Raw genomic sequence first — 22,888 nt, 5'->3', positions numbered from 1 at the left:
ATGTGCAAGAGAAACAATATACCTGTGGACTTCCAAAGAAACCTTTTTAATAACTGAAATAATCAAGTTGTAATAAACAGCTTTGTTAGAATTCCATTCTGTCAAGACTTTATACCTAAGGTGATTAAATTGAACAGCATATACTCAAACATATTTTTTCTTTTTATTATTTAGAGTTTGTACATTTAGTGGACAATGAGATTGCAATAAAAGTTTAATAAGATTTTTTTTTGTAAATAAAAAGTTCTTCACAATAGAATATTGTGTTTGAGATTTCTGGGTAGACCTGGTTTGCCTGTCAACCCTTAAACTCTGCTTCAGTTTATTGGAAAATTTGACTTTTTATTAAATATACTGCAAAGTAAATCTGCAGAACAAAATCACTCATTGCATCTTCATTAGTTCAATGCATAAAGTCAGGAAACTTTAGGATACTGCCCATTTTAACCATTGAAATACTGCATTTCAAATTGAAACCAAAGTTAATGACCATGAAGATGAATTTTTTGCAGGATTACAAAAGATAGTTATTATCACATGTAGAAGCCCTTTTGTTTAAATTCTCTTCAAATTATAATCTTAGTATATCACCTCTATTCAGTAATAAAACTTTTTTTACTGCTAATTTTACTGCATTGCTGACTTTCCCTGCTTGTTCATTTTTTGATTATTTCCTCACTTCTTCTGCAGTACAAGATCAAGTCAAGTTATAAGGCTTTTGCAGCAATACCAACAAACACACTGCTTTTGGAGCAGAAGGTTAGTGTCAGCCATAGGAAATTTTGCATTAACAGTCCTGCTTTCCTCTTAATACAAGTGAACATGCTATAGACATTTACATTTCAGTATTAAATCAATTAAAGGTTAATATTGCTGGTGATAATTTGGGAGGATTGAGCTGCAAGTGAAAGATCTTTAAACCATCATCATATTTAACAATATTTCATATGTTGCTGTATGTTGAATGCTTGCTGTGAGGCGAATACCTTGCCAATGCTTTGTTCTGCAGTCTGCTGCATTTTGCAATGAATTCTTATTTTTGTCATGGTATAATCCTGAAGCATAGTACCTTCAGTAAAAGACCTGTCAAAGTCAATGTCAATTCTTGCCTTGAAGAATCCTAAACTGCAATCTGTTACATGTCTTAATTCAGACACTGCTGGCCTGAACGTTTGCTGTTGAATCTTAAGTGGCTCAGAATCATAGATGTGAATCTTAAAAAAAGCAGAAGCACAGTTTTGCCTCTCCATAGAGTGACAGCATGAATTCAGCTGCAATGAAAACACATACATAAACTGAAATTGCAGTGGTACATAATTATTTCACATTTTTACACTTTCAAGTTTAGTCACTACTCAATCATTTTTATTTCAGTAAAGCAAAACCTCAAATGTAGCTTGCAACACTGGCATGTTTAGTAATTACTGATACGAATGCTGAAGGCAGGAAGTTTATTTTCTGGAGGAGTTGTGGATCAAAAAAATCTCTGGAAATTGTTTGGCACTATGCCTTGGCTCAGTAGTTGCACTCTCACCTTTGAGTCAGAATGTTATGGGTTCAAGCTCCATTCCAACAACTTGAATGCAAAATCTAGCCTGGCACTCCAGAGCAATGCTGAGGAAGTGCTGGCCTGTCAGAGGTGCTGATATTCAGAGGAAAAATCTACTTGGCCTCTCAACTGAGCAACATAAATGATCCGATGGCAATACTATGAATAGAAAATGAGAGCTTTTCTATGTTGTTTCCAATAATTATCCCTCAACGATATCTAAAAACAGATTATTTGATTGACTTTGACCTGGCCCATTATTGTTTGAGGGAGCTTCCTCTGCATAAATTGGCTCGTGTACTGACGTCATGACAGTGACTGCACTTCAAATGTAATTAATTACTTGGCATGCATGAGATATAATAGGGTTGTGAAAAAGCAAAGAATATTTAAATACATGACTTATTTCTTCTTTCTTATATTGGTTTAATTTCTGGAATGGTGAAGGCTGCTATTATGCTTAGATCAAACTACTTGCCCCTTTAACACTGAAGAATATTCTCCCTAATGCGATTAAAAATGCTGCTGCCACCATTCTTTGAAAAAAAATCTTTCTTTCTATGAAAACAAACAAGTTACCCACTAACCTAACTTGGGAAATCAACCTGTCTAATCATCCCCTTTCTATGTGTGATTGTCGTGTGAGCTATCTATATTGCTTTGCAGGAATTCACTGTGCTCTCTTTCACGGCTTTTTCCAAACCTGTGATGTCCACCACTTAAAAGGACAAGCCCACGGTTTAAAGGGAATATCATGTACACTATCTCCTTGAAAAGAAGGTTTCTGTATGGGATAATGGAACAGTAGAATCTAGAAATGCAGATCACTAAATGTTTTGAGAAGATTTGTAGCTCAGGTTGATGTTCTGGATGGAGGTTTGCTCGCTGAGCTGGAAGGTTTGTTTCAGCTTCCAGCTTAGTGAGCAACCCTACATCCAGATCACTAAATATCTTGATTCAGGTTATGAAGACAATTAAAAGTAAATCACGAATGAATCTTATGCTGATGATGCCATTAAAATGCAAGAGAAGTTATGTTAAACCTATTCGGACCTGTGGTAAGATTGGTAAGCTATAAATTGTCTGGTGTCCATCTTGTGAAAAAGGATATAAGAACACCTGAAAAGGGTTCATGAAGATATCAGAGCTGAGAGGGAAAGATCGTACAGATTGAACTTTCCTCTGTTCCAAAACGTTTTTGCAGGAAAGTAGTTTTCTTTGTAGGTTCTGTTTGATTCATGATGTAACTCCACTGGAAGTGTGACAAATGAACGAAAAAAAAATAGTTATTCTAGGTTGTTACCAATTGCTTGAGCTTCCAGATGAACTTGTAAGGAGCATACCATCCTCCTGCCCATTTGGGCTCTGTGCCTCAGAAGCAACCAATGTAATCACTCTGCTATGGAGGGAGTGAATGCCGGTGGTGTTAGTAAAGGTGATAATCAAACTAGCTGTTTTTTTTTTCTTGATTGCTGTCAAGTTTCTTGCATGCTGTTGGAGTTGCACTCATGCATCATGCTTTTGACTTGAGACAAGATTGTGGCGTTGTGGTAATAATGCTGGATTAGCACTCAGTATTTAAGATGGATGTCCAGAAGACACTCACTGTGATTCTAAATATAAGAATGTTATCAAAAATAAGAGCTCAGAAATTTGGAGACAATACTTTATGTGGGTTAGTGAGCGGTACAGGAGGGCGGCACGGTGGCACAGTGGTTAGCACTGCTGTCTCACAGCGCCTGAGACCTGGGTTCAATTCCCGACTCAGGCGACTGACTGTGTGGAGTTTGCACGTTCTCCCCGTGTCTGCGTGGGTTTCCTCCGGGTGCTCCGGTTTCCTCCCACAGTCCAAAGATGTGCGGGTCAGGTGAATTGGCCATGCTAAATTGCCCGTAGTGTTAGGTAAGGGGTAAATGTAGGGTATGGGTGTGTTGTGCTTCGGTGGGTCGGTGTGGACCTGTTGGGCCGAAAGGCCTGTTTCCACACTGTAAGTAATCTAATCTTAAAAAATATTGGTTTGATGTAGGAAGCAGAGAGTAGAGATAGCAGATATGTGATAAGATTGGGAAGATACAACTAGCATTGTCTTTTGATGATTTAAGGCCTTAAATTCTAATTTTTTTTAATCAATAAATTAGATAATGGAGTAGATGTCATCAGGTTAGACATTATAATGGATTATATATGGGTTAGGAAGTTGATAAATTGAGTGAGCAAAATTGTAGCAGTGAGAAAGAATAATCAGCCACTCTACTATTATGACATCTGTATTGGAGTGTTTTTTGAATGCTGAGAACAGCAAAGTGTAAAAATCAGTAAAAGCTGTATTTAAAAGTAAGGGCACTGGGAGATGAAGGGTTGGAACTCTAAATGGGTCCTAACCAGACCTCTGTAGAGAATGGCATCATAGCAGAGTACCAAGTTCTGGTTAGGACCCATTTAGAGTTCCAAGTGCACCAATGACCACTTAAAATAGATAGACTGTGCCTCTGAGAACATCTTATCTTCGCAAATCACCTTTTCATTCCTCGACTCTAACCATAAACTCCATCACCTGGCCACCTGATCATCTCCTCTCCTTGGTCATTGCCTGAAGCTTAGCTATTCTGTTCATAATGCTTTAATGATACATTTGGCCACGCCACTGGTCCCATTTCCCTTAAATCTATTACTTTCTCTTTATAAAATTTCTCATACCTTGGCCCATCTACTGGTAAAACTCTGATCTATGCATTTGTCATTTTTAGACCTATCTCTTCCATTGCTTTCTGGGTCACCCTCCCATTGTTCACTTTTGATAAACCTTCAAATCTTTGCTATCCTTATCTTTTTAGACTCATAGAGATGTACAACGTGGAAACAGATCCTTCTGTCCAAACCGTCCATGCCGACCAGATATCCCAACCCAATCTAGTCCCACCTACCATATCTCTCCAAACCCTTCCTATTCATATACCCATCCAAATGCCTTTTAAATGTTGCAATTGTACTAGCCTCCACCACTTCCTCTGGCAGCTCATTCCATACATGTACCACCCTCTGTGTGAAAACGTTGCCCCGTAGGTCTCTTTTATATCTTTCCCCACTCACCCTAAACCTATGCCCTCTAGTTTGGGACTCCCCCACCCGAGGGAAATGACTTTGCCTATTTACCCCTCATAATTTTGTAAACCTCTATAAGGTGAACCCTCAGCCTCCGCCGCTCCAGGAAAAACAGCCCCAGCCTCTCCCATTAGCTCAAATCCTCCAACCCTTTCAAGTTTCACAACATCTTTCCGATAGGAAGGAGACCAGAATTACACGCAATATTCCAACAATGGCCTAACCAATGTCCTGTACAGCCACAACATGATCTCCCAACTCCTGTACTCAATACTCTGACGAATAAAGGAAAGCATACCAAATGCCTTAATCACTATCCTATCTATCTGTGACTCCACTCTCAAGGAGTTATGAACCTGCACTCCAAGGTCTCTTTGTTCAGCAACACTCCCTATGACCTTACCATTAAGTGTACAAGTCCTGCAATGGTTTGCTTTCACAAAATGCAGCACCTCACATTTATCTGAATTAAACTCCATCTGCCACTTCTCAGCCCACTAGTCCATCTGATCAAGATCCTGTTGTAATCTGTGGTAACCCTCTTTGATGTCCACTACATCTCCAATTTTGGTGTCATCTGCAAATTTACTAACTGGACCTCTTATGCTCGCATCCAAATCATTTATATAAATGACAAAAAGTAGAGGGCCCAGCACCAATCCTTGCAGCACTCCACTGGTCACAGGCCTCCAGTCTGAAAAACAACTCTCCATCACCACCACCCTCTGTCTTCTACCTTTGAACCAGTTCTGTATCCAAATGGCTAGTTCTCCCTGTATTCTGTGAGATCTAACCTTGCTAATTAGTCTCCCATGGGGAGCCTTGCTGAACACCTTACTGAAGTCCATATAGATCACATCCACCACTTTGCCCTCATCAATCCTCTTTGTTACTTCCTCAAAAAACTCAATCAAGTTTGTGAGACGTGATTTCCCATTCACAAAGCCATGTTGACTATCCCTAATCAGTCCTTACCTTTGTTCACTTCCCTGTGGCCCAACCCCTCTTCATCCACCTAAACCTCCCCGGACCTGCAAACTTCCAAAAGCTTTACATTCCCCCAACTCTGGGCTCTTGTGCATCCCTAATTTCTTTCAGATTACCGTTGAAGCCTTTCATTGACTCAGTTCCAAACTTGCGATCTTGCCCCTTAAGTGTCTCCATCTTCTTGCCTGTCTCTCCTTCAAGATGCTCCTTAAAATTTGAGGTTTTTTTCTGATAATGCTACTGTGAAGTGCTTTATGACATTTGACTATGTTAAAGGCGCAAGAGGCCATTCAGCTATAATGCGTGTTTTGTTAATGCAAATGTAATGTGATTGCCGAATTGGGGACACTGTTTCTCAAGCACAATCTTTTAAAACGTGTGTTAGCTGTGACGCAATTACATCACCAATACTTTAAGCGTTAAAGATTCTGCTGGAGTGCTGTGGGTTCGATGCCTCACAGGCACCTGGGTTCAATTTGCTTTGAGTCATCAGAGCTAGTGGAAATCATCACTCAAAGGTTTTCAGGAGGCGAGAGAGAGGTGGGGAAAACTGTCCGAACTCCAGGAAAGTATACAGAACCTGCTCCTGCTGCAGATGATGGGGATTGATGTCACAGAGGACCTCCAGGAGGTGAAGGGCCAGCAAGCCTCGCTCTTTGCTTCAGAGGCCTCCAAGATAATCTTCTGGTCCAGGGTCTGCTCTGTGGAGCAGGACGTGACGTGCTCACGTTTCTTCTTCCAGAAGGTGCACAAAGAGAGCTCTGTGCTCAACAGCCCGAAGGAAGATGATGGCTTAGTAACATTATCTCAGGCTGACGTCATGAGGATCAGCAAATCCTTCTATGCCAATCTGTATGACTCTAAGCGAACTGACAGCGCAGCCTCCCAGTTATTCCTCTCCTCTATCACAGAGGTCTTGGGCGACAGAACACAGGAGAGGCTGCACCAGCTGCTATTTCTGGATGAGCTGACCAAGGCCATCGAGTCCTTCGAAAACAATAAAACTCACGGAAGTGACGGCTTACTGGTCGAGCTCTATTCTGCTCTGTGGGATTTGATTGGCCAGGACCTGCTGGAGGTGTGTATGTCAGTATAACTCTGGCACGTACCATGAGTGAATCCATGAGGAAAGGCATCATCACCCTCATTTACATGCGGAAGGGGGAGAGGGAGGAAATCAGAAATTGGAGACCAATCTCACTATTGAATGCAGATTACAAAATCTTGTCAAAGGTCATCGCCAACCGGGTCAGGTCTGCTCTGGGATCGGTGATCCACCATGACCCCAAACTTGTGCTGTACCGGGCAGGAAGATTGCCGAGAGTCTTGCACTCCTCAGGGATACAATCGCCTATGTGCAGGATAGGGGGTTGGACAGCTGCCTCATCAGCCTGGACCAGGAGAAAGCCTTTGACAGGAATACACATACGTATATGAGAAATGTTCTCTCCAAAACAGGCCTTAGGGACAGAATCCGTAATTGGATCAGACTGCTCTATACCAATATTGTCAGTGCAGTCTCAATCAATGGGTGGGCATCAGATAGCTTCCCAGTCAGATCTGGAGTCAGACAGGGCTGCCCTCTCTCTCCTGCCTTGTTTGTGTGCTGCATTGAGCCATTTGCTAAGTCCGTCAGGAAGAGTGCGAGCCTGAGAGGGGTGACTATTCCTGGCAGCGGCGGCCTACATGTTAAGGCCTCCTGCTACATGGATGACGACACCGTTTTCTGCTTGGATCCGCTGTCTGTGCACAGACTCGTGCATATGTGACCAGTTTGAACGGGCCTCGGTGGGGGGGTGGGGTGGGGGGCCAAGGTAAATCGAGGCAAAAGCGAGGGTGTGCTCTTCGGGAACTGGGCCGACCAATCCTTGATCCTCTTCACTGTCAGGACTGACCACCTGAAGATACTGGGTATTTGGTTCAGAGGGGTGGGGTGTGCGCCAATTCTTGGGAGGAGCGTATCAGGAAAGTGAGGCAGAAACTGGGCAGATGGAAGCTACGGTCGCTCTCCATCGCGGGGGAAAAAACCTGGTCATCAGGTGTGAGGCACTGTCAGTGTTGTTATATGTGGCACAGGTCTGACCTATTCCCAGAACCTGTGCGGTTGCAGTCACCCGGGGCATCTACCATTTTATATGGAGATCAAAGATGGCCAGGGTCCGAAGGGACTGGATGTATAAAGATCTGGGCAACGGGGGAGAAAACACACCAAATGCCACCCTCACCCTGATGGCCACCTTTTGTGTGTGGCTGCATCAAGCTGTGCGTGGATCCCCGATACGAACACACCAAGTGTCACTACGTACTGAGGTTCTACCTGTCCCCAGTGTTGCGAAGGATGGGCCTGGCCTTGCTGCCACGGAATGCTGCAAGTATAGTTGGACGTCCGTATCATCTGTCCTCCGTGGAGAAATTTATGAAGAAAAGCATCTTTGACCAGTCCATCGGGAGTGGTCAGCACATAGTATCCTTGAGACCCTTCGGGAAAAGGAGAGGGCGGATCCTATCGAGCAGTCATTTGGCAGAATGTCTCATTGCCAGAACTTTCCAACAAGCACCAGGACATGGCTTGGCTGGTGGTGAGAATGGCTCTGCCTGTGAGATCCTTTTATGTACGCCCGGACATTTTGCTGCACTGCATGCTGCCCTCGAAGCGGCTGCAGAGGTGACGAGACTGTCACACACCACCTTCTGGAATGTGCCTACGCAAAGGAAGTCTGGAGACGAATGCAGTCGTGTTTGTCAAGGTACGTCCCGAGCAGCTCAGTGACGCGGACTCCGTGCTCTCCGGTTTGTTCCCCAGGACGCACACCAAGACGAACATCAACTGTGCCTGGAGGATTATCAACTCGGTGAAGGACGCTGTCTGGGTGGTCCGAAACCTGTTGATCTTCCAGCTGAAGGAGCTGACCCTGACTGAGTGGTGCGGACTGGCACATTCCCAGGTCCAGGACTACGTGTTGAGGGACGCGCTGGAGCCTGGGGCAGCTGCCGCCAAGACGCGATGGTTAAAGACCACCGTGTTACGTCTGCCTGCCTAAGAACAACAAGGGGCCCACTCAGTAAGTGGGCTCTGCTGATGCCTCAGCTAAATATATGAATGGTAATGTACAGGCCTATATATACGAATGATTAATTCTGATCTCTGTATGTAAAGAAATGGAATGTATACGTATGTATGGCACCACCAATTGTACAGATCATCAAAATATTTTATAAATGAAGTATATTTTTTGAAATAAAAAAAACTTTATAAGCTGTTTCCAAAGTATGATTTTTCTATAATAGGGGATTACACAAGAATGGAACCATCTCATAATAGAAGATCTACCTCTATATAGGCTAAGTTTTTGTTGTTAACATGGAAGATACTTCCACATATTTTATAAAAGTATTGCTGCCACTAGGTCATTACCTGATTTGACCATCAGGGGTAGGTGTGGCATACTAGATGAATGGAAGACATTATCCTTCCTCTTGAGTTTTAAAGTGCTTATCTTGCTTTTCCAATTTTAACAATGTTAAAGAACAATTTTCTGGTATAGTTAATCTAAATATATTTTTTAAACAAGTTGATGACATTGAAATACACTTCAGTTGAAATCAAGCATGAGGCCCATCTTACAGAATAACCTGTAAACTTATTGAACAGATTGAAATGACCATGTGACTGAAAGCAATTTGATATGCAAGCATTAATTAAAATTAGATGAGGTTGAACTCAATGCCAAAGTGACCATTTTAATGCTGCAGTCGTTGTGAAATTTTTACTGGTTTAATAGTTGACATTTACTGTTGTTAATGCCATAGCAATTTGAATGGTCCATTTAGTTGTAAAATTATAAAGTCATAGAAACCTAGAGGACAGAAGGAGGCTGTTTGGTCTATTATTCGTAACTTAGCCAGTATAAGACTAGTTTCATCTCTATGAAACAGCAATCATGCTTTGCCCCGCATCCCTGTTTTTTTCCTATAACGATGTAAACTCCTGAATATATGGGAAAGCCTGCACTCCTGCATTCAAGACCTGACTCAACTCCTTTTTAAAATTACTATGGAATCCACTTCCATAATCTTTATTAGTTAGCGGGTTCCAAACTGTCTTTTCCACTCTGAATCTTGCCAATGATTTTGAATCTATAACTACCGGTTAGTTACTTTTATTTCTCCATCTGCTCTATCAAAATGTCTTATTTTGAAAACCATCTTGAGTCAACTGTTAAATGTTTTCCATTTCTTGCAGAACATTCTTAGCTTTTTCAGCATTCCTCATAACCAGGCACTTTCATCCCCCAGTAAACATCCTTTCTTTTGCATTTTCAAATCCCTTAAACCTTTGTGGAAAATATGGTACCACAATACTTTATCTGAGGCCTCCTTACTGATTTATGAAGTTCCTTTCAAGAATAGTGTTACATAAATAGCAAACTTCCTGCCCTATGGCAGAATTCCTGTCGCCAGTGATGATTGAAAAGTTATAATGAACTTTAACATTTAGGCCACCTGGATGTATTCCACCTGGAATAGATAGTTTTCAAATATTCAATCATGCTGATCTACTTAGTGTCTTCAGCATGCCATTCATGAATCACATTTACCATTATGAAAAAGTCTATTTATATCTATCACTACTGATTTCCTGATGGCTCAATTTCTACTTCTCTTCTGCAGTGTACAGTTAAGAGTCTTTGTGCTCAGGGACCTGATTCTTATTATATCCCTTAAAGGTGGTGTCACTTTTCCCAGTATTCAAAACTGAAAAACTGGTTAATGAATGCCACTGATGTGGAGAATTTCTGAACTGCTTGTCTTTTCCTCCAACTCTTGTTACTTACCCCTCACCACTAATAAGTGTTGGGTGACCATGTCTGAACTATATATAGCTGAAAATGTGTTGCTGGAAAAGCGCAGCAGGTCAGGCAGCATCCAAGGAGCAGGAGAATCGACGTTTCGGGCATGAGCCCTTATGCTCGAAATGTCGATTCTCCTGCTCCTTGGATGCTGCCTGACCTGCTGCGCTTTTCCAGCAACACATTTTCAGCTCTGATCTCCAGCACCTGCAGTCCTCACTTTCTCCCTGAACTATATATATGAGAAAACCTGAACTTCTGGATTCACTCTAGTGACTTCAGCTGTTCCTCTAGCTTTGAAAATCAGTGTTTAAGCTCAAGCAATTTCCTGATTTTGTTTTTTTTTAGGAAGCATGAAGTGTACAGTGTGCTTTCATGTAGAAAGTAATGGATTCCAAAAAGCCTGCCATAGAAATCCATTCACTGACCTCTAAATTACTGACACCCTGACCATTTAACCATTTTATTCTCTCACAGGACATGGGCAATGTTGGCTGGCCACCATTTATTGCCAATCCTTGATGCCCTTGAGAAGATGGTAGTGAGCTGCCTTCTTGAGTGTGTGCTGACTGTAGAAATACTGTTAGAGAGAGAATTTCAGCATTTTGACCCAGTAACATTAAAATTTAACACATTAAGACAGTACCAAATTATAAGGTTCTAAGAAACTGGCCTCTGAAAGACTAAGCGATATTTAAATAGTAAAAAGAAATTAATTACGTGTGTAAAGCATAATGAAAATTGCCATCTAGTGCGTTTCAATGTTGAAAGAATGAACAATTTAATAAAAACAATCTAAAGTTTACTGTTACTCACGGTGGCACAGTGGTTAGCACTGCTGCCTCACAGTGTAAGAGAGCTGGGTTCAATTCCTGCCTCAGGCAACTGTCTGTGTGGAGTTTGCACAATCTCTCTGTTTCTGCGTGGATTTCCTCCGGGTGCTCCGGTTTCCTCCCACAGTCCAAAAGCATGCATGCTAAATTGCCTGTAGTGGTCGGTGAAGTGGTAAATGTAGGAGAGTGGGTTTGGGTAGGTTGCTCGTTGGAGGGTTGGTGTGGACTTGTTGGGCCTAAGGGCCTGTTTCCACACTGTAAGTAATCTATCTAATCTAATCTAAAAAATCTACCTGTTACATAATCATGATATTACTTTTGAATTATTTTGTCAATGTTAAATTTTAAATTCTCTCTCTGACTCCAACCTTTGCACCTTGCACTGTTTCCCCTTCAACTCTCTCCATTCTAACTGATTTTAGAAAATTATTGCAGTTGTACAATATTTGATAGTATTTCTACAGGTAGTAAATTAGTGGAGATTTTCAAAAAATATCCTACCCTTTTTTTTTCTGCTTTTTTTATTCAATGCCATCTTTCGTTCCTGGATATTTCCGTTTCTGTATCTGAATTAATTCATGCTCTTTGTCTCCTTTTATTGTTTGTCCTTCTCAATCATTAAATCCCATGGATTAAGATAATAGAATGTTGATGCCATTATCCACTAGGGTTTCAAATACCTGGTTACTCGCAGTTCAGGGAACATAAGGAGCAAGCCATTGTTGAGTTTCAGGATGAAGAAAAAAGGCATAATTTTAACATTCACATTACAAGATGTTCTGCTGCGATTATTTCAGTTTTGCAACCTGGAAGCTCCATTGTGTGAAATACCTATGGTAGAGTTGCAGTTTTATGAAAATTTTTTTCGGACATCCAAAGAACAGAAGGTTGTGCAATGTTTTTCTGGAAGGAATGGGTCACCTGGTGAGGGAACAAAAGCGATGAAGATGATGTCCAGGTGATGGAGGAAGAAAGATCATTAGTTAATACAAGTCGAGCAAAGGCAACATGGTTGATTTGGTCATATTGTAAAACATGAAAAATTGATCAAGATGATTATTGAAGGAAGATTAGAGACATGTAGAATGAAAGAGAAAGTGGGTGATTAAGTAAAACAACTTGGAATTGATAATGGGAAGCTTCCAAATGAAACTGAAAAGGAAAGATGCAAGATTGTGAGAGGTTGGAGGTGTGGCCTTAGCCATTTAATTTTTTAATACCATTTTTGTTAATTTTTTTTCCCAGTTAATAGGCTTTTCCCTCTTTGTCTACTCCGTATTATATATTTGCTTTCTTTTTCCCCTTTTTGGTCTTTTCAGTAGTCTGGTGTTCTTTTTGTTAAGCTTGATTTCACTTTTATTCTTCCATTTCCATTTCCATTTAATTTGTTTTATTTGTACATTTTTTCAATTTTTAAAACATTGAGTTCTGAATTTTCTGAACAAGTGTTCGACCTTCCATACTTTTAACTCCTGTGGTGTTGGTATTTACAGTTTACTTGGAGTCTTGGCTGCTGTGATGTGTATTTTTATATGCATGCTGTAGTCTGGAGCTATGGGTAATGTTGTTGGAGGTTCTGACATTCTTTCCATTTTATGGAATCACTCCCAGTCTTGCTGCTCGTTGTTAGCATGTGCTAGAAGGATTGGCAGTTTGTTACTCAATCTGTTTGGTTGGATTATGAATGCATCTTCCTTGTCCTGGGGTAGAAAGTTAACTCAGAGCCTTTGGCTTGGACACAGCTATTCTGAACCACAAGACCAAGTTACTTGTAACTCCTTTAAAAGATTTCATTCTGAAAGACTGAAGTTTATGTGAAAAGTGCAAATGGTGCTAATCAAATAGTTTGTGAAACATTGCAGTTAACAGGGCATCTGGGTTCTTCGGTGTTTCTTTGCAATATGGTTCGACAGAAGTGAACAATGAGGATTACCATGTTTGTTTGTTGTTTAATAATCTTGCTCAACTCTATGTGCTGAGAAACTACAGCTTTCCAATTGCCTCAAAATTCTTTAGTTATTATATGAATTTTAACAGCAACAGTAAGATTGCAGTTTAATGCCTTCCATTAGTAAACTTAACATTGTAAAGAAAGATGAAAAGAATCACTTAGTCTATCCTCTTGATTAATTCCATGTATTGTAGGTGACCTATTCCATTTTTAGGGAAGAAAGTGTCATTTGTATTCAGCCCAAGGATAGGCAACATATGAATGGGTATTTTCATGTCCTTATACTACAGGATCAGAAGATAGAAAAAAAAATAATTTGGTAGGTCGGGCTAGGGGATGGTGCTAGTGTTTCTAAGTTACTAGGATATACTCTTTTTGACCAGGGTAGATCCTTCAATGCACATGAGAAATTTTTGGGTTTGTTTGTGAAACATTTTGTACTTACTTTTACTAGGCCATTGATGAAGCAATCAGTGACTCTGAGGAATCTGCAGCAGCTGGCACATCTGAGAAAACCCACTCACAAGTAAGCTTTGTGAATACAGTATGAATAAGTATTGCTCAAGTTGTGATATGCTATTATACAATTAATATGTATAACATGGTTTACCTTCACACAGTTTCTACTTGAATCAGAGAGTCTCAGGCAGCAGACTGAGGAACTGTATGCTACTATTGAACAATTGCTCGAGGATCCACTGCCAACGGTAATGAAGGAATTGAAAAAATAGTTTTCTTTTCAGTCTTACTCCCTGCTCTCACCAAACTCATGTTAACGTTTAACAATGTCTTCACGTTTCACCCTCCCTTGTTCTAGCGTTCCTCAAGTTCTACTCCCAACTCCTTGCAGAAGCTTCAGTACTCAGAAGCGTACAAAGTACGTGAGTGAAAATGCATGAATTATAGACACTTGTATGAACCTAAGGAGTATGAAATTTTTGCTGAATTGGTGGAGAAATTCAGCAGGTCAAACAGCATCGGTGGGAAGAAAGGAAAGTTAACTTTTTGAGTCTGGTGCCTCTTTATCAGAACAATAAGAGCATGTCCATTTGCTCATACACTTTTTAAATATTTTCAGTACCACTCTTAAATTTCTGTGGAAACCAACACTCCACTTGCTTGCTTCATCAAAGTTCTGTGTTGATATACTTGACTAAACTCTACTGCATGTTTTGTGAACTTTTGGTTCTGATGTCGTGTTGTGCAGTTCGATGTTTTATTTGTATTTTTCCAATTGATCAGATTTTATTTTTGTAGTTATTATTGTAACTAAATTGTGTTATGACCTCCGTATAGGAATAGCCCAAAATTATTACGAGGTAAATTAACCCCCTTGTGATGTTATTGTGGCTTTGAGATGAATTTTGTCCAGGTTGTTTTAATGAAGGAAGTTTGAAATAGAGGCGTTGAGCTGTCTGCTCAAAACTAATAAACAGCTTGTGAGGCCTTAGGGTTTCTTAAATTAAAGTTGGAACAACAGAAGCAGCCTAAATTGTTGGGGTCAAGCTCTCACGGGACCAGGAGTTATAGTTTTAGCTTTCAGCAGTTGCTGGGGTCTTGAAGCTGGATGTGCAAGTTTTTATTCTTTCTGTTAGAGCTGAAAGTCAGGGTTCTCTTGTGAAATAGTTCCACAGAGGCAGATATCTAATCACTAAGCCATCCTTTATTTACACATGCATAGTACTTGACACTGGTCTGGCTTCCTCCGAGCTGTTTCTCAGAGTGAGCAGAAACTCTGACACTGTTTATTTTTTTTTCTTTTTCTTTTTTTTTTTTTCTTTTTCTTTATTCAGTTTCCACCACCAGGAAGATAGGTAAACACCCGAATAGCCAGTGACAAGCAGTGCCCTTCACAAAAGGCAATGCTGTGTGATCAAACAGTGAAGGGGAGGGCAGGGATTAAATCAAAATAAAGTTGGAGACACTCTGCTTATATCTGTTAGCCAGGGCTCCCCGATTGGACATGATTAACAGACCCAATCAGGGAAAAAATATTCTGAGGTCCATCTGGATGGCCTTGTTAGAATCACTACATCACTCCTCCTCTAAATCTGGGGACATAGGCCTATGATTTTTCTTGTCGCCTCTCCTGGGGCATTTTTGAAGTGGGTCCAGTTCCTGTGACTCAGTCTTGAATACAGGTGGCATGTATTTGATCATAGTTGCGTGTGTATGTATCACAAATGTTACCAGGCTCAGGATGAGGGGGAGGGAGGAGGAAAAAGTGCAAGTTGAGCTGATGAAGCAGTGGTTCTCCTCCCCACAGTGTCTATGGAGAAGGACTTTTGCTCCTTTGCTATGTTCACCAGACTTAACGCCTTACTTATCTTCACTGCTTCCATGTTGTTTTCAACCTGTTTTCCTATTCTACCTTGGGCAACTCTGTCTTCATACCCCAGTAATTGCTTTTATTTAATTTTATGGCACTAGTTTGAGAACAACATTTCTTTCTCTCAATCTGAATGTGAAATTCATGTTCTCATTGTTTTCTTGTTCTCGTTGTTTTCCTGTTGTTCCTTTATATGAGGTTAAATGTTAATTCTGTAAACTAAAATGGCTGGTTATTTGGTTAGTCCTAGAATGTACTGTTCTAAGAAACTTTGCTGAATATATTCAATTAACTCACCCTCTGATCTGTCTTTATTAAGTTGGATGCATCTAATCTGTATGAAAATTAAAAATTAGTCATGACTCGAGCAGTGCTTTTTGTTAAATACAATTCTATTACTACTTATATTCTGTGCTACAGTTTGATTATTGTTGGGGGTGTATTACTTGTGCACGTCAATGATTTTTCTTTGCTATTCTTATCTCCAGTCAAACTATTTCTGTATTTTGATCTTCCCAACCAAACTAATTTGACATTACTATACTAGTCTTACTCTTTATTAGCAGAGCTACTCAGCTACTTTTCTTTTGCCCTGCCTTCCTCAAATGCCAAACAGCCATGAATGTTCAGAACCTAGCACAGTCACTTTCAGGCCTTGTTTCTGTGATGGTTATCAAAAAATGCCAATTTACTACTATTTGTACTATCAACTCTTTTACTTTTTGAAATACTGCATGTGTTCAATTAAAAGAAAACTTTCAAAACTTTTTTTCCCATTTTCCCCAATATGACCTGAATTGTTTGCTCTGTTTGTATTTTTATTTCCTGTCAAAATCACTTTTTTGTTGTATTATTCATTCATGGAATTACTGGCCAGGCTGGCATTTATTATTTGCCCAGAGGGCATTTAAGAGTCAACCACATTGCTGTGGGTCTGGAGTCACATGTTGGCCAGACCAGGTAAGGATGGCTATTTCCTTCCCTAAAGGACACGGGTGAATCAGTTATCTCATTATCATTACCATATAATTTCTCTGCACTAATGCCTTTTGCTTTACTTCAAATTTTGCAAATCCACCCTGACATAAATCCTCTACCCTACCACTTGGTTTAAAGCTCCTGTCTTACATGCTCTAGTTATGTAGCTCACCCGGACACTGGTTACAGCACTGTTCAGGTGATGGCATTCCAACAATGCTGCTCCTATTTTTCCCAATGCCTCAGGAATCTGACCGCTTTTCTCTCTTACCATCTTTAACCCACATATTCAATGCTATGATCGATTAATCCTCTGCCCATTTACTGATTGTTCAGTAATTACGAGATCTGAGTTTGAATTATTTGAACTAATTTTATTGTTACATACATGAGCAAAGTGAAAAGTTTACAAGTCACCACTTACAGCATCATCTTAGGGATCATGGTTCCTAAGTACGGAATCTTAGTCACAAAGAAGGAAAATAAGGAAAATTTAAACATTACACTCCTTACTACTAAAAAGTAGGAAACAAAGAAACACAATAGTTCAACACCACAGTCGATAAGAACCTGGCTGGGCTCACACTCCTGACCAGGGCTTGGCCTCCTCTGCTTCTGGCTCACCATTGTCCCAGACTGCCTGTTTTAGCTGCCTTGTTGCTACTGCCACCATGCATGGCCTACTCATGTTGTCCCCGCTGACCACCCCAGGCTGCCGGCTCCCACTCTTGCCACCATTGCCCCCCTCCCCCCGGGCTGCTTTCTCTTAATGTAAACTTCAAAAGGAAATTTAAGCATCAGTCATAAGATCGCAGTTCTTATGAAAAGATTTTCACCTTTTGCTTTGCCTTGCAGAATTATTTACACATTGTAAGTTGTTTTGACCATTAATGAAGAATGCTACCGCCTATTCCATATCAGATGAGAATTAAGTATTGAATATTTTTCTTTTTCAGCCCATTAATCCTGCACCAAAATCAGCTGGGAGAGAAACCAAATATGTGAGTTTTTCTTTGTGATACATGTTGAGTACGATCAGATACTTTGACTTGCTGGAGAGGAAATATTGTGTATTCGGTAATCAAAATGAAATCATCTAGGATTAAATCAGTTCTACATTTGTGCCATGTCTAGTAAGGTTGCTAGTGCCTCCCAGGAAAAGCTTACTTTCTTCCATCAAATAACTTTGCTGATTTGCTTTATATATACATGTTTCATTGTGATCAGCTCCAATTGTTGACTGGCTCTTTAGGACCACCATCAAGTATGGCTTGGAAAGATGAGGATAGGGTGGTGACCAAGTTCTGGGTTCAGATTTCTTTGGACACTATATATAAAAACAACAATCTCATTCGTGCATAATGACATCTGCTTGTAACTTTATGGAGTCTTGATGTTCCTGCTGGTCTATAGTTGAAGTAATAACAGATATTTTGCAGCAAAGATAAGTTTGAAATTTGGAATTAAAAAGAATTAAAAACACAGGGCAATTTTTAAAAAGAAAGTAAACACAAATAATCCATTTTATATATATTTAAGGCAGTTGGCATCAGTGAATTCAAAAGACAAATAGATGTTCTTTCCAAGATAGTTGGAGCTAAAGAAAAATAACTAAAGGAAACATCTTTGACTCAGTGGTATCATTCTCTCCTTTGTCAAAAGATTGAGCCCAAGTCCAACCTGAGGGCTCTCAGCACAAACTTATTGCTGTTATTCCAGTATATTACAAACTGGGTGCTGCATTGTCAGAGGTGTTGCCTTTTGAATAAGGCATTAAATAGTGACAAACGTTTGCAGATCTACATTAGGAGAAAGTGAGGACTGCAGATGTTGGAGATCAGAGTCGAGAGTGTGGTGCTGGATAAGTAGAGCAGGTCAGGCAGCATCTGAGGAGCAGGCGAATCGACATTTTGGGCATAAGCCCTTCATCAGAAATTCCTGATCAAGGATTCCCCTGCTCCTCGGATGCTGTCTGACCTGCTGTGCTTTTCCAGCACCACACTCTTGCCGCAGATCTACATCAGCCTAATGAACATTCCTTAAAAGGCCTACTTAAAGATTCCTCAGGTATGCTTTTATAAATAGCTCAATGTAGAGCCAGGAGGAACAAGAATGCGTGTCTTTTCACTTGGTCAGCATTGTAGACATAATTATTTTGCATTCACTCCGTCTATTCCCACATTGCAATCTCCATTTGCACACCTTCCATTGTGCAGCATGCACTCATTGAAACTTGCATTTGAAATTCTGTAAACTTTCTCACTGGTGTGGCTGATTTCAATTGGAATGCACTAATTTTACCCAATGGGAACTCAAAACTAGTAATGCTACCTCCCCCGCCCCCCCCCCCCAACCCCTTCAAAAAAACAAGAAGCCAAAGCTGGGTTAAGCATGAGTGAGCTCTGGAAACACCAGCAATGCTTGAAGCTTTCTGCAGTTAGGACAAGAAGGTCTGATTTTTGGCACGTGTTTCTGAATAGAAGGGAGTCACCTGAAATAGATGATGGTTGTTAATTGTGGGGAAATTACAAAACTGTTTTAGCTGGTATGTGTTCATCCTGCCATGATTTAAATTTACAAACTTCTAGCTCAAAAGCCTGCGTGTGATCTCTTAGCCAAGCTATGATGGTTCTGTCGTGTGTTCTTAAATATTAGGAATTGTGTTTCACCATTGGGTAAAATTTGTATTCTGATGCAACATTGCTTGGAATTGTATTGTTTTTCCTATTATAAAAGTCATGGTTTAGGTTTTTCTCCTCAAAATCATATTATTTTTAAAACCATAATATCTTCAATGAGCACCTACGATAAGCAATGTAGTAGAATATTTATGTTTTACGTCTTTTTTTTTCCCTGTTTCAAAAATATTCGTGGTTATATTTGAATGGAAACTGGCACATTTCTATTACCAGTACAACAATATATTATATTTGTAAAGCACATGTAACATATTAAAATGTTTGAAGGAGCATTGTCACCTAAAATCTCAAACTATATCATGTAAGTTATTAAGGAAGCTGGTTATGGTTTGGACAATAAGATGGTTTCAAGGAGCATGATAAAGGTGAAAATTGAAGCAGAAGGTTTCATGGAGAGATTTCCAGAGCTCAGCTCCTTGACAGCTGAAGGCATGTCAGCCAATGTTGATGCCTCAAGACTGGAAATGCCCAAGAGACTGGTATCTGAGGAGTGCAGGTATCTCAGTTGTAGATCTGAAAGAGAGGCCATGGGTGGATTTGAAAACAAAATGAACATTTTAAAATTGAGATCTTGCTTAGTCGGGAGCCAGTGTAAGTCAACAAGCAGAAAGAAGACAGGTGAAGCTGGAATTGGATTTATCACGAAACCATAAACATTTTAAAATATAGTGCTCATTTTTCACCTGGGAATAACATGGTTTTAAAAACTAAAAGTGACTTTAAAATGATATTGACCATTCACTTTCATCAACATATAGCCATCAGTTACTTAAAGTATTTATAGTAATTTATTAAAACTACAGCTAAAATTTGAAGAAACAAATTTAAGGTTATGGAACGGTTATGGTCAGTAGACATGCACAATTCCAATTAGTTTGTTCCAGAACTCTTACAGTTTTGTGAATGGGACCAGCTTCCTACCTGAAGTTTATTAAATAAATTTTTAAAATGATGGAACTGCAGCTTGCACTCATTGAAACTTGCATTTGAAATTTTGTAATCTTTCTCACTGGTACGGCTGATTTCAATTGGAATGCACTAGTTTTACCTAATGGGAACTCAAATCTAGCAAATGTTGTTTTCAACTCATTGTAAGGCTATTCATGACAAAATACAAATACTTCTTTGTTCTGGGGAGTTTTTAAAAATTAATACCTAACGGGCTAGAGTGTAGACTCATGGATTTAGACCACCGATCTGATTGTGAATCTACTGCAAACAATATAATAGATTCTTTTATGCTTTTATAATTGAATACCAAAGGAAATAATAGAATAGAATTGTGACCTTTGTCATTGGAATAAAGCAAGGAATAGAATATCAGCTGCCTTCTGCACCAATATCTTGCAATTCAAAATTCAAGGTCAACAATGCAGTTCATTGAAATACTAGGGCGCAGGAGTTTTTTTTTAATATACAAAAAATAAGTGCATAATTTGCTGCATCATGTTTAAGTGGAGATTCTGGTACATTGTTGGAATACGAACAGTGCCGATTACCATCTCAGTGTATTTTCTTCTTTGTTGCCCAAAACACTGAAGTTAGGTTATTTGAAATGTTTCCTTGCAACATCGTGCTGCTCTCTGCAGCTCATTATTCTTACTGCTTTATAATGTCTTTCTCTATTTTCTTCAAACAGGCTAACCTCCATCTGTCAGCATCAGAATCCACTGAGAATCGGCCTGTAAGTACTCCTTGTAACCATTCCTCCTAGCTGGTAAGGATTACTGTTTACTGAGATTTCTACAGGTGTTAACTTATCAATGAAGAATCATTCATCACTATAAGCAACAGTTCACACTGTTTCTTAGTATCTGGTTTCCTCTTCCTGATCACATGTATACAGTGGGTGAAGGAATATGAAAATTAGCCATAGCTGTGGAAACATTGGTGCGAATCTTTCTCTGCTAGCATGAAAAGGAAATAGGCAAACTGTACTTGTTTAAATTTTTCCCACCTATCTGCATACATAAATAATAGATAAAAGCAAATTACTGCGGATGCTGGAATCTGAAACCAAAAGAGAAAATGCTGGAAAATCTCAGCAGGTCTTGCATCATCTGTAAGGAGAGAAAAGAGCTGATGTTTCGAGTCTAACTGACCCTTTACTAGCACTGGCATGAGTAGGCTCAACTGTCTTTATTGGTCAGAGCATTGAGTGTAGGAATTGGGAGATGATGTTGCAGCTGTACACTTTGTTTGGCCACTTTTGGAATATTGCATGCAATTCTGATCTCCTTCTTCTTATCGTAAGGATGTTGTGAAACTTGAAAGGGTTCAGAAAAGATTTACAAGGATATTGCCAGTTTTGGAGGATTTGAACTATGGGGAGAGGCTGAATAGGCTGGGGCTGTTTTCCCTGGAGCGTTGGAGGCTAGTGGGGGGTCATCTTATACAGATTTATAAAATCATGAGGTGCATGGATAGGACAAATAGACAAAATCTTTTCCCTGGGGTGGGGGAGTCCAGAACTAGAGGGCTTAGGGTGAGAGGGGAAAGATATAAAAGAGACCTAAGGGGACAACTTTTCACATAGTGTGGTACGTGTATGGAATGAGCTGCCAGAGGATGTGGTGGAGGCTGTACAATTACAGCATTTAAAATGCATCTGGATGTGTATAAGAATAGGCAGGGTTTAAGAGGCATATGGGCCAAGTTCTGGCAAATGGGACTAGATTAGGTCAGCATGGATGAGTTGGACCGAAGGGTCTACTTCTGCGCTGTACATCTCGATGACTCTATTTTCAGTCTTTCTTCTTCCATTTCTATGCACACAATGGGGAATTGTTGGGGTGGCCCAGGATCATCATGTTTTTCATTCATTCATAACATTCCTGCGCTCTACCTTGAACCAGGATAAGGGAATATACTAAGCTGTAAGGTTGCATACTGTGTTAGAGTATAGTCCTGCTGCTGGCTCACAGCATCTCATGGATAGTCAGTGGAATTGTTTGACATTTAGCAGTTAGCACAATGAATGGTATTAAAATTGTAAAGACAGGACTTTGTGGTGGTCACTCGTAACAACACCATCATGGACAAATGCGTTTGCAGCAGGCAGATTGATGAGGATGAGGTCAATCAAATACCTTTGGTTCTCTCGTCACAGACCCAGTCTAGCAGTATGTCCTTTAAGACCTGATGAACTGAGTTAATAGTGGTGCTGTCAAGCTATCTCAAAGAACAAAGATAGAACAAAGAAAATTTACAGCCTAGAAACAGACCCTTCGACCCTTCAAGCCTGAGCCGATCAAAATGTACTGTCTAAACCTGTCAATCAATTCCTAAGCATCTGTGTCCCTCTACTCCCTACCTACTCATGCATTTATCCAGACACATCTAAATGAATCTGTGGTGCCTGCCTCTACCATCTCTGCTGGCAACGCGTTGCAAATGCCCACCACCCTCTGTATGAAGTACTTGCCACATGTATCCCCCTTAAACTTTCCACCTATCACCTTGAAAGCATGACCTCTCGTTATTGAATCCTTCACCCCGGGAAAAAGCTTGTCTCTATCCACCCTGTCTGTACCCTTAATGATTTTGTAAACCTCAATCAGGTCCCCCTCAATCTCCTTTTTTCTAATGAAAATAAACCTAACCTACTCAA

The 22,888-nt window shown here is 40.1% G+C and overlaps 1 protein-coding gene across 1 annotated transcript in view; it reads left to right on the top strand.

Moving 5' to 3' along the window:
* The window catches only part of mlip (muscular LMNA-interacting protein), a 94,227-nt gene that overhangs the window by 5,329 nt on the left and 66,010 nt on the right, over positions 1–22,888 (top strand). Inside the window, exons 3-8 of the mRNA XM_060855020.1 lie at positions 691–759; positions 13,727–13,798; positions 13,893–13,979; positions 14,090–14,149; positions 17,536–17,580; positions 20,918–20,962. Of these exons, the coding sequence (XP_060711003.1) occupies positions 691–759; positions 13,727–13,798; positions 13,893–13,979; positions 14,090–14,149; positions 17,536–17,580; positions 20,918–20,962 (378 nt within the window). The remainder of the gene's footprint in view (positions 1–690; positions 760–13,726; positions 13,799–13,892; positions 13,980–14,089; positions 14,150–17,535; positions 17,581–20,917; positions 20,963–22,888) is intronic.

The sequence above is a fragment of the Hemiscyllium ocellatum genome, chromosome 3, assembly GCF_020745735.1.
Source record: "Hemiscyllium ocellatum isolate sHemOce1 chromosome 3, sHemOce1.pat.X.cur, whole genome shotgun sequence".
In the NCBI taxonomy this organism is placed as follows: Eukaryota; Metazoa; Chordata; class Chondrichthyes; order Orectolobiformes; family Hemiscylliidae; genus Hemiscyllium; species Hemiscyllium ocellatum.
Note: the sequence above shows the minus strand (reverse complement) of the source record. Positions and strands in the feature narration are given on the sequence as shown.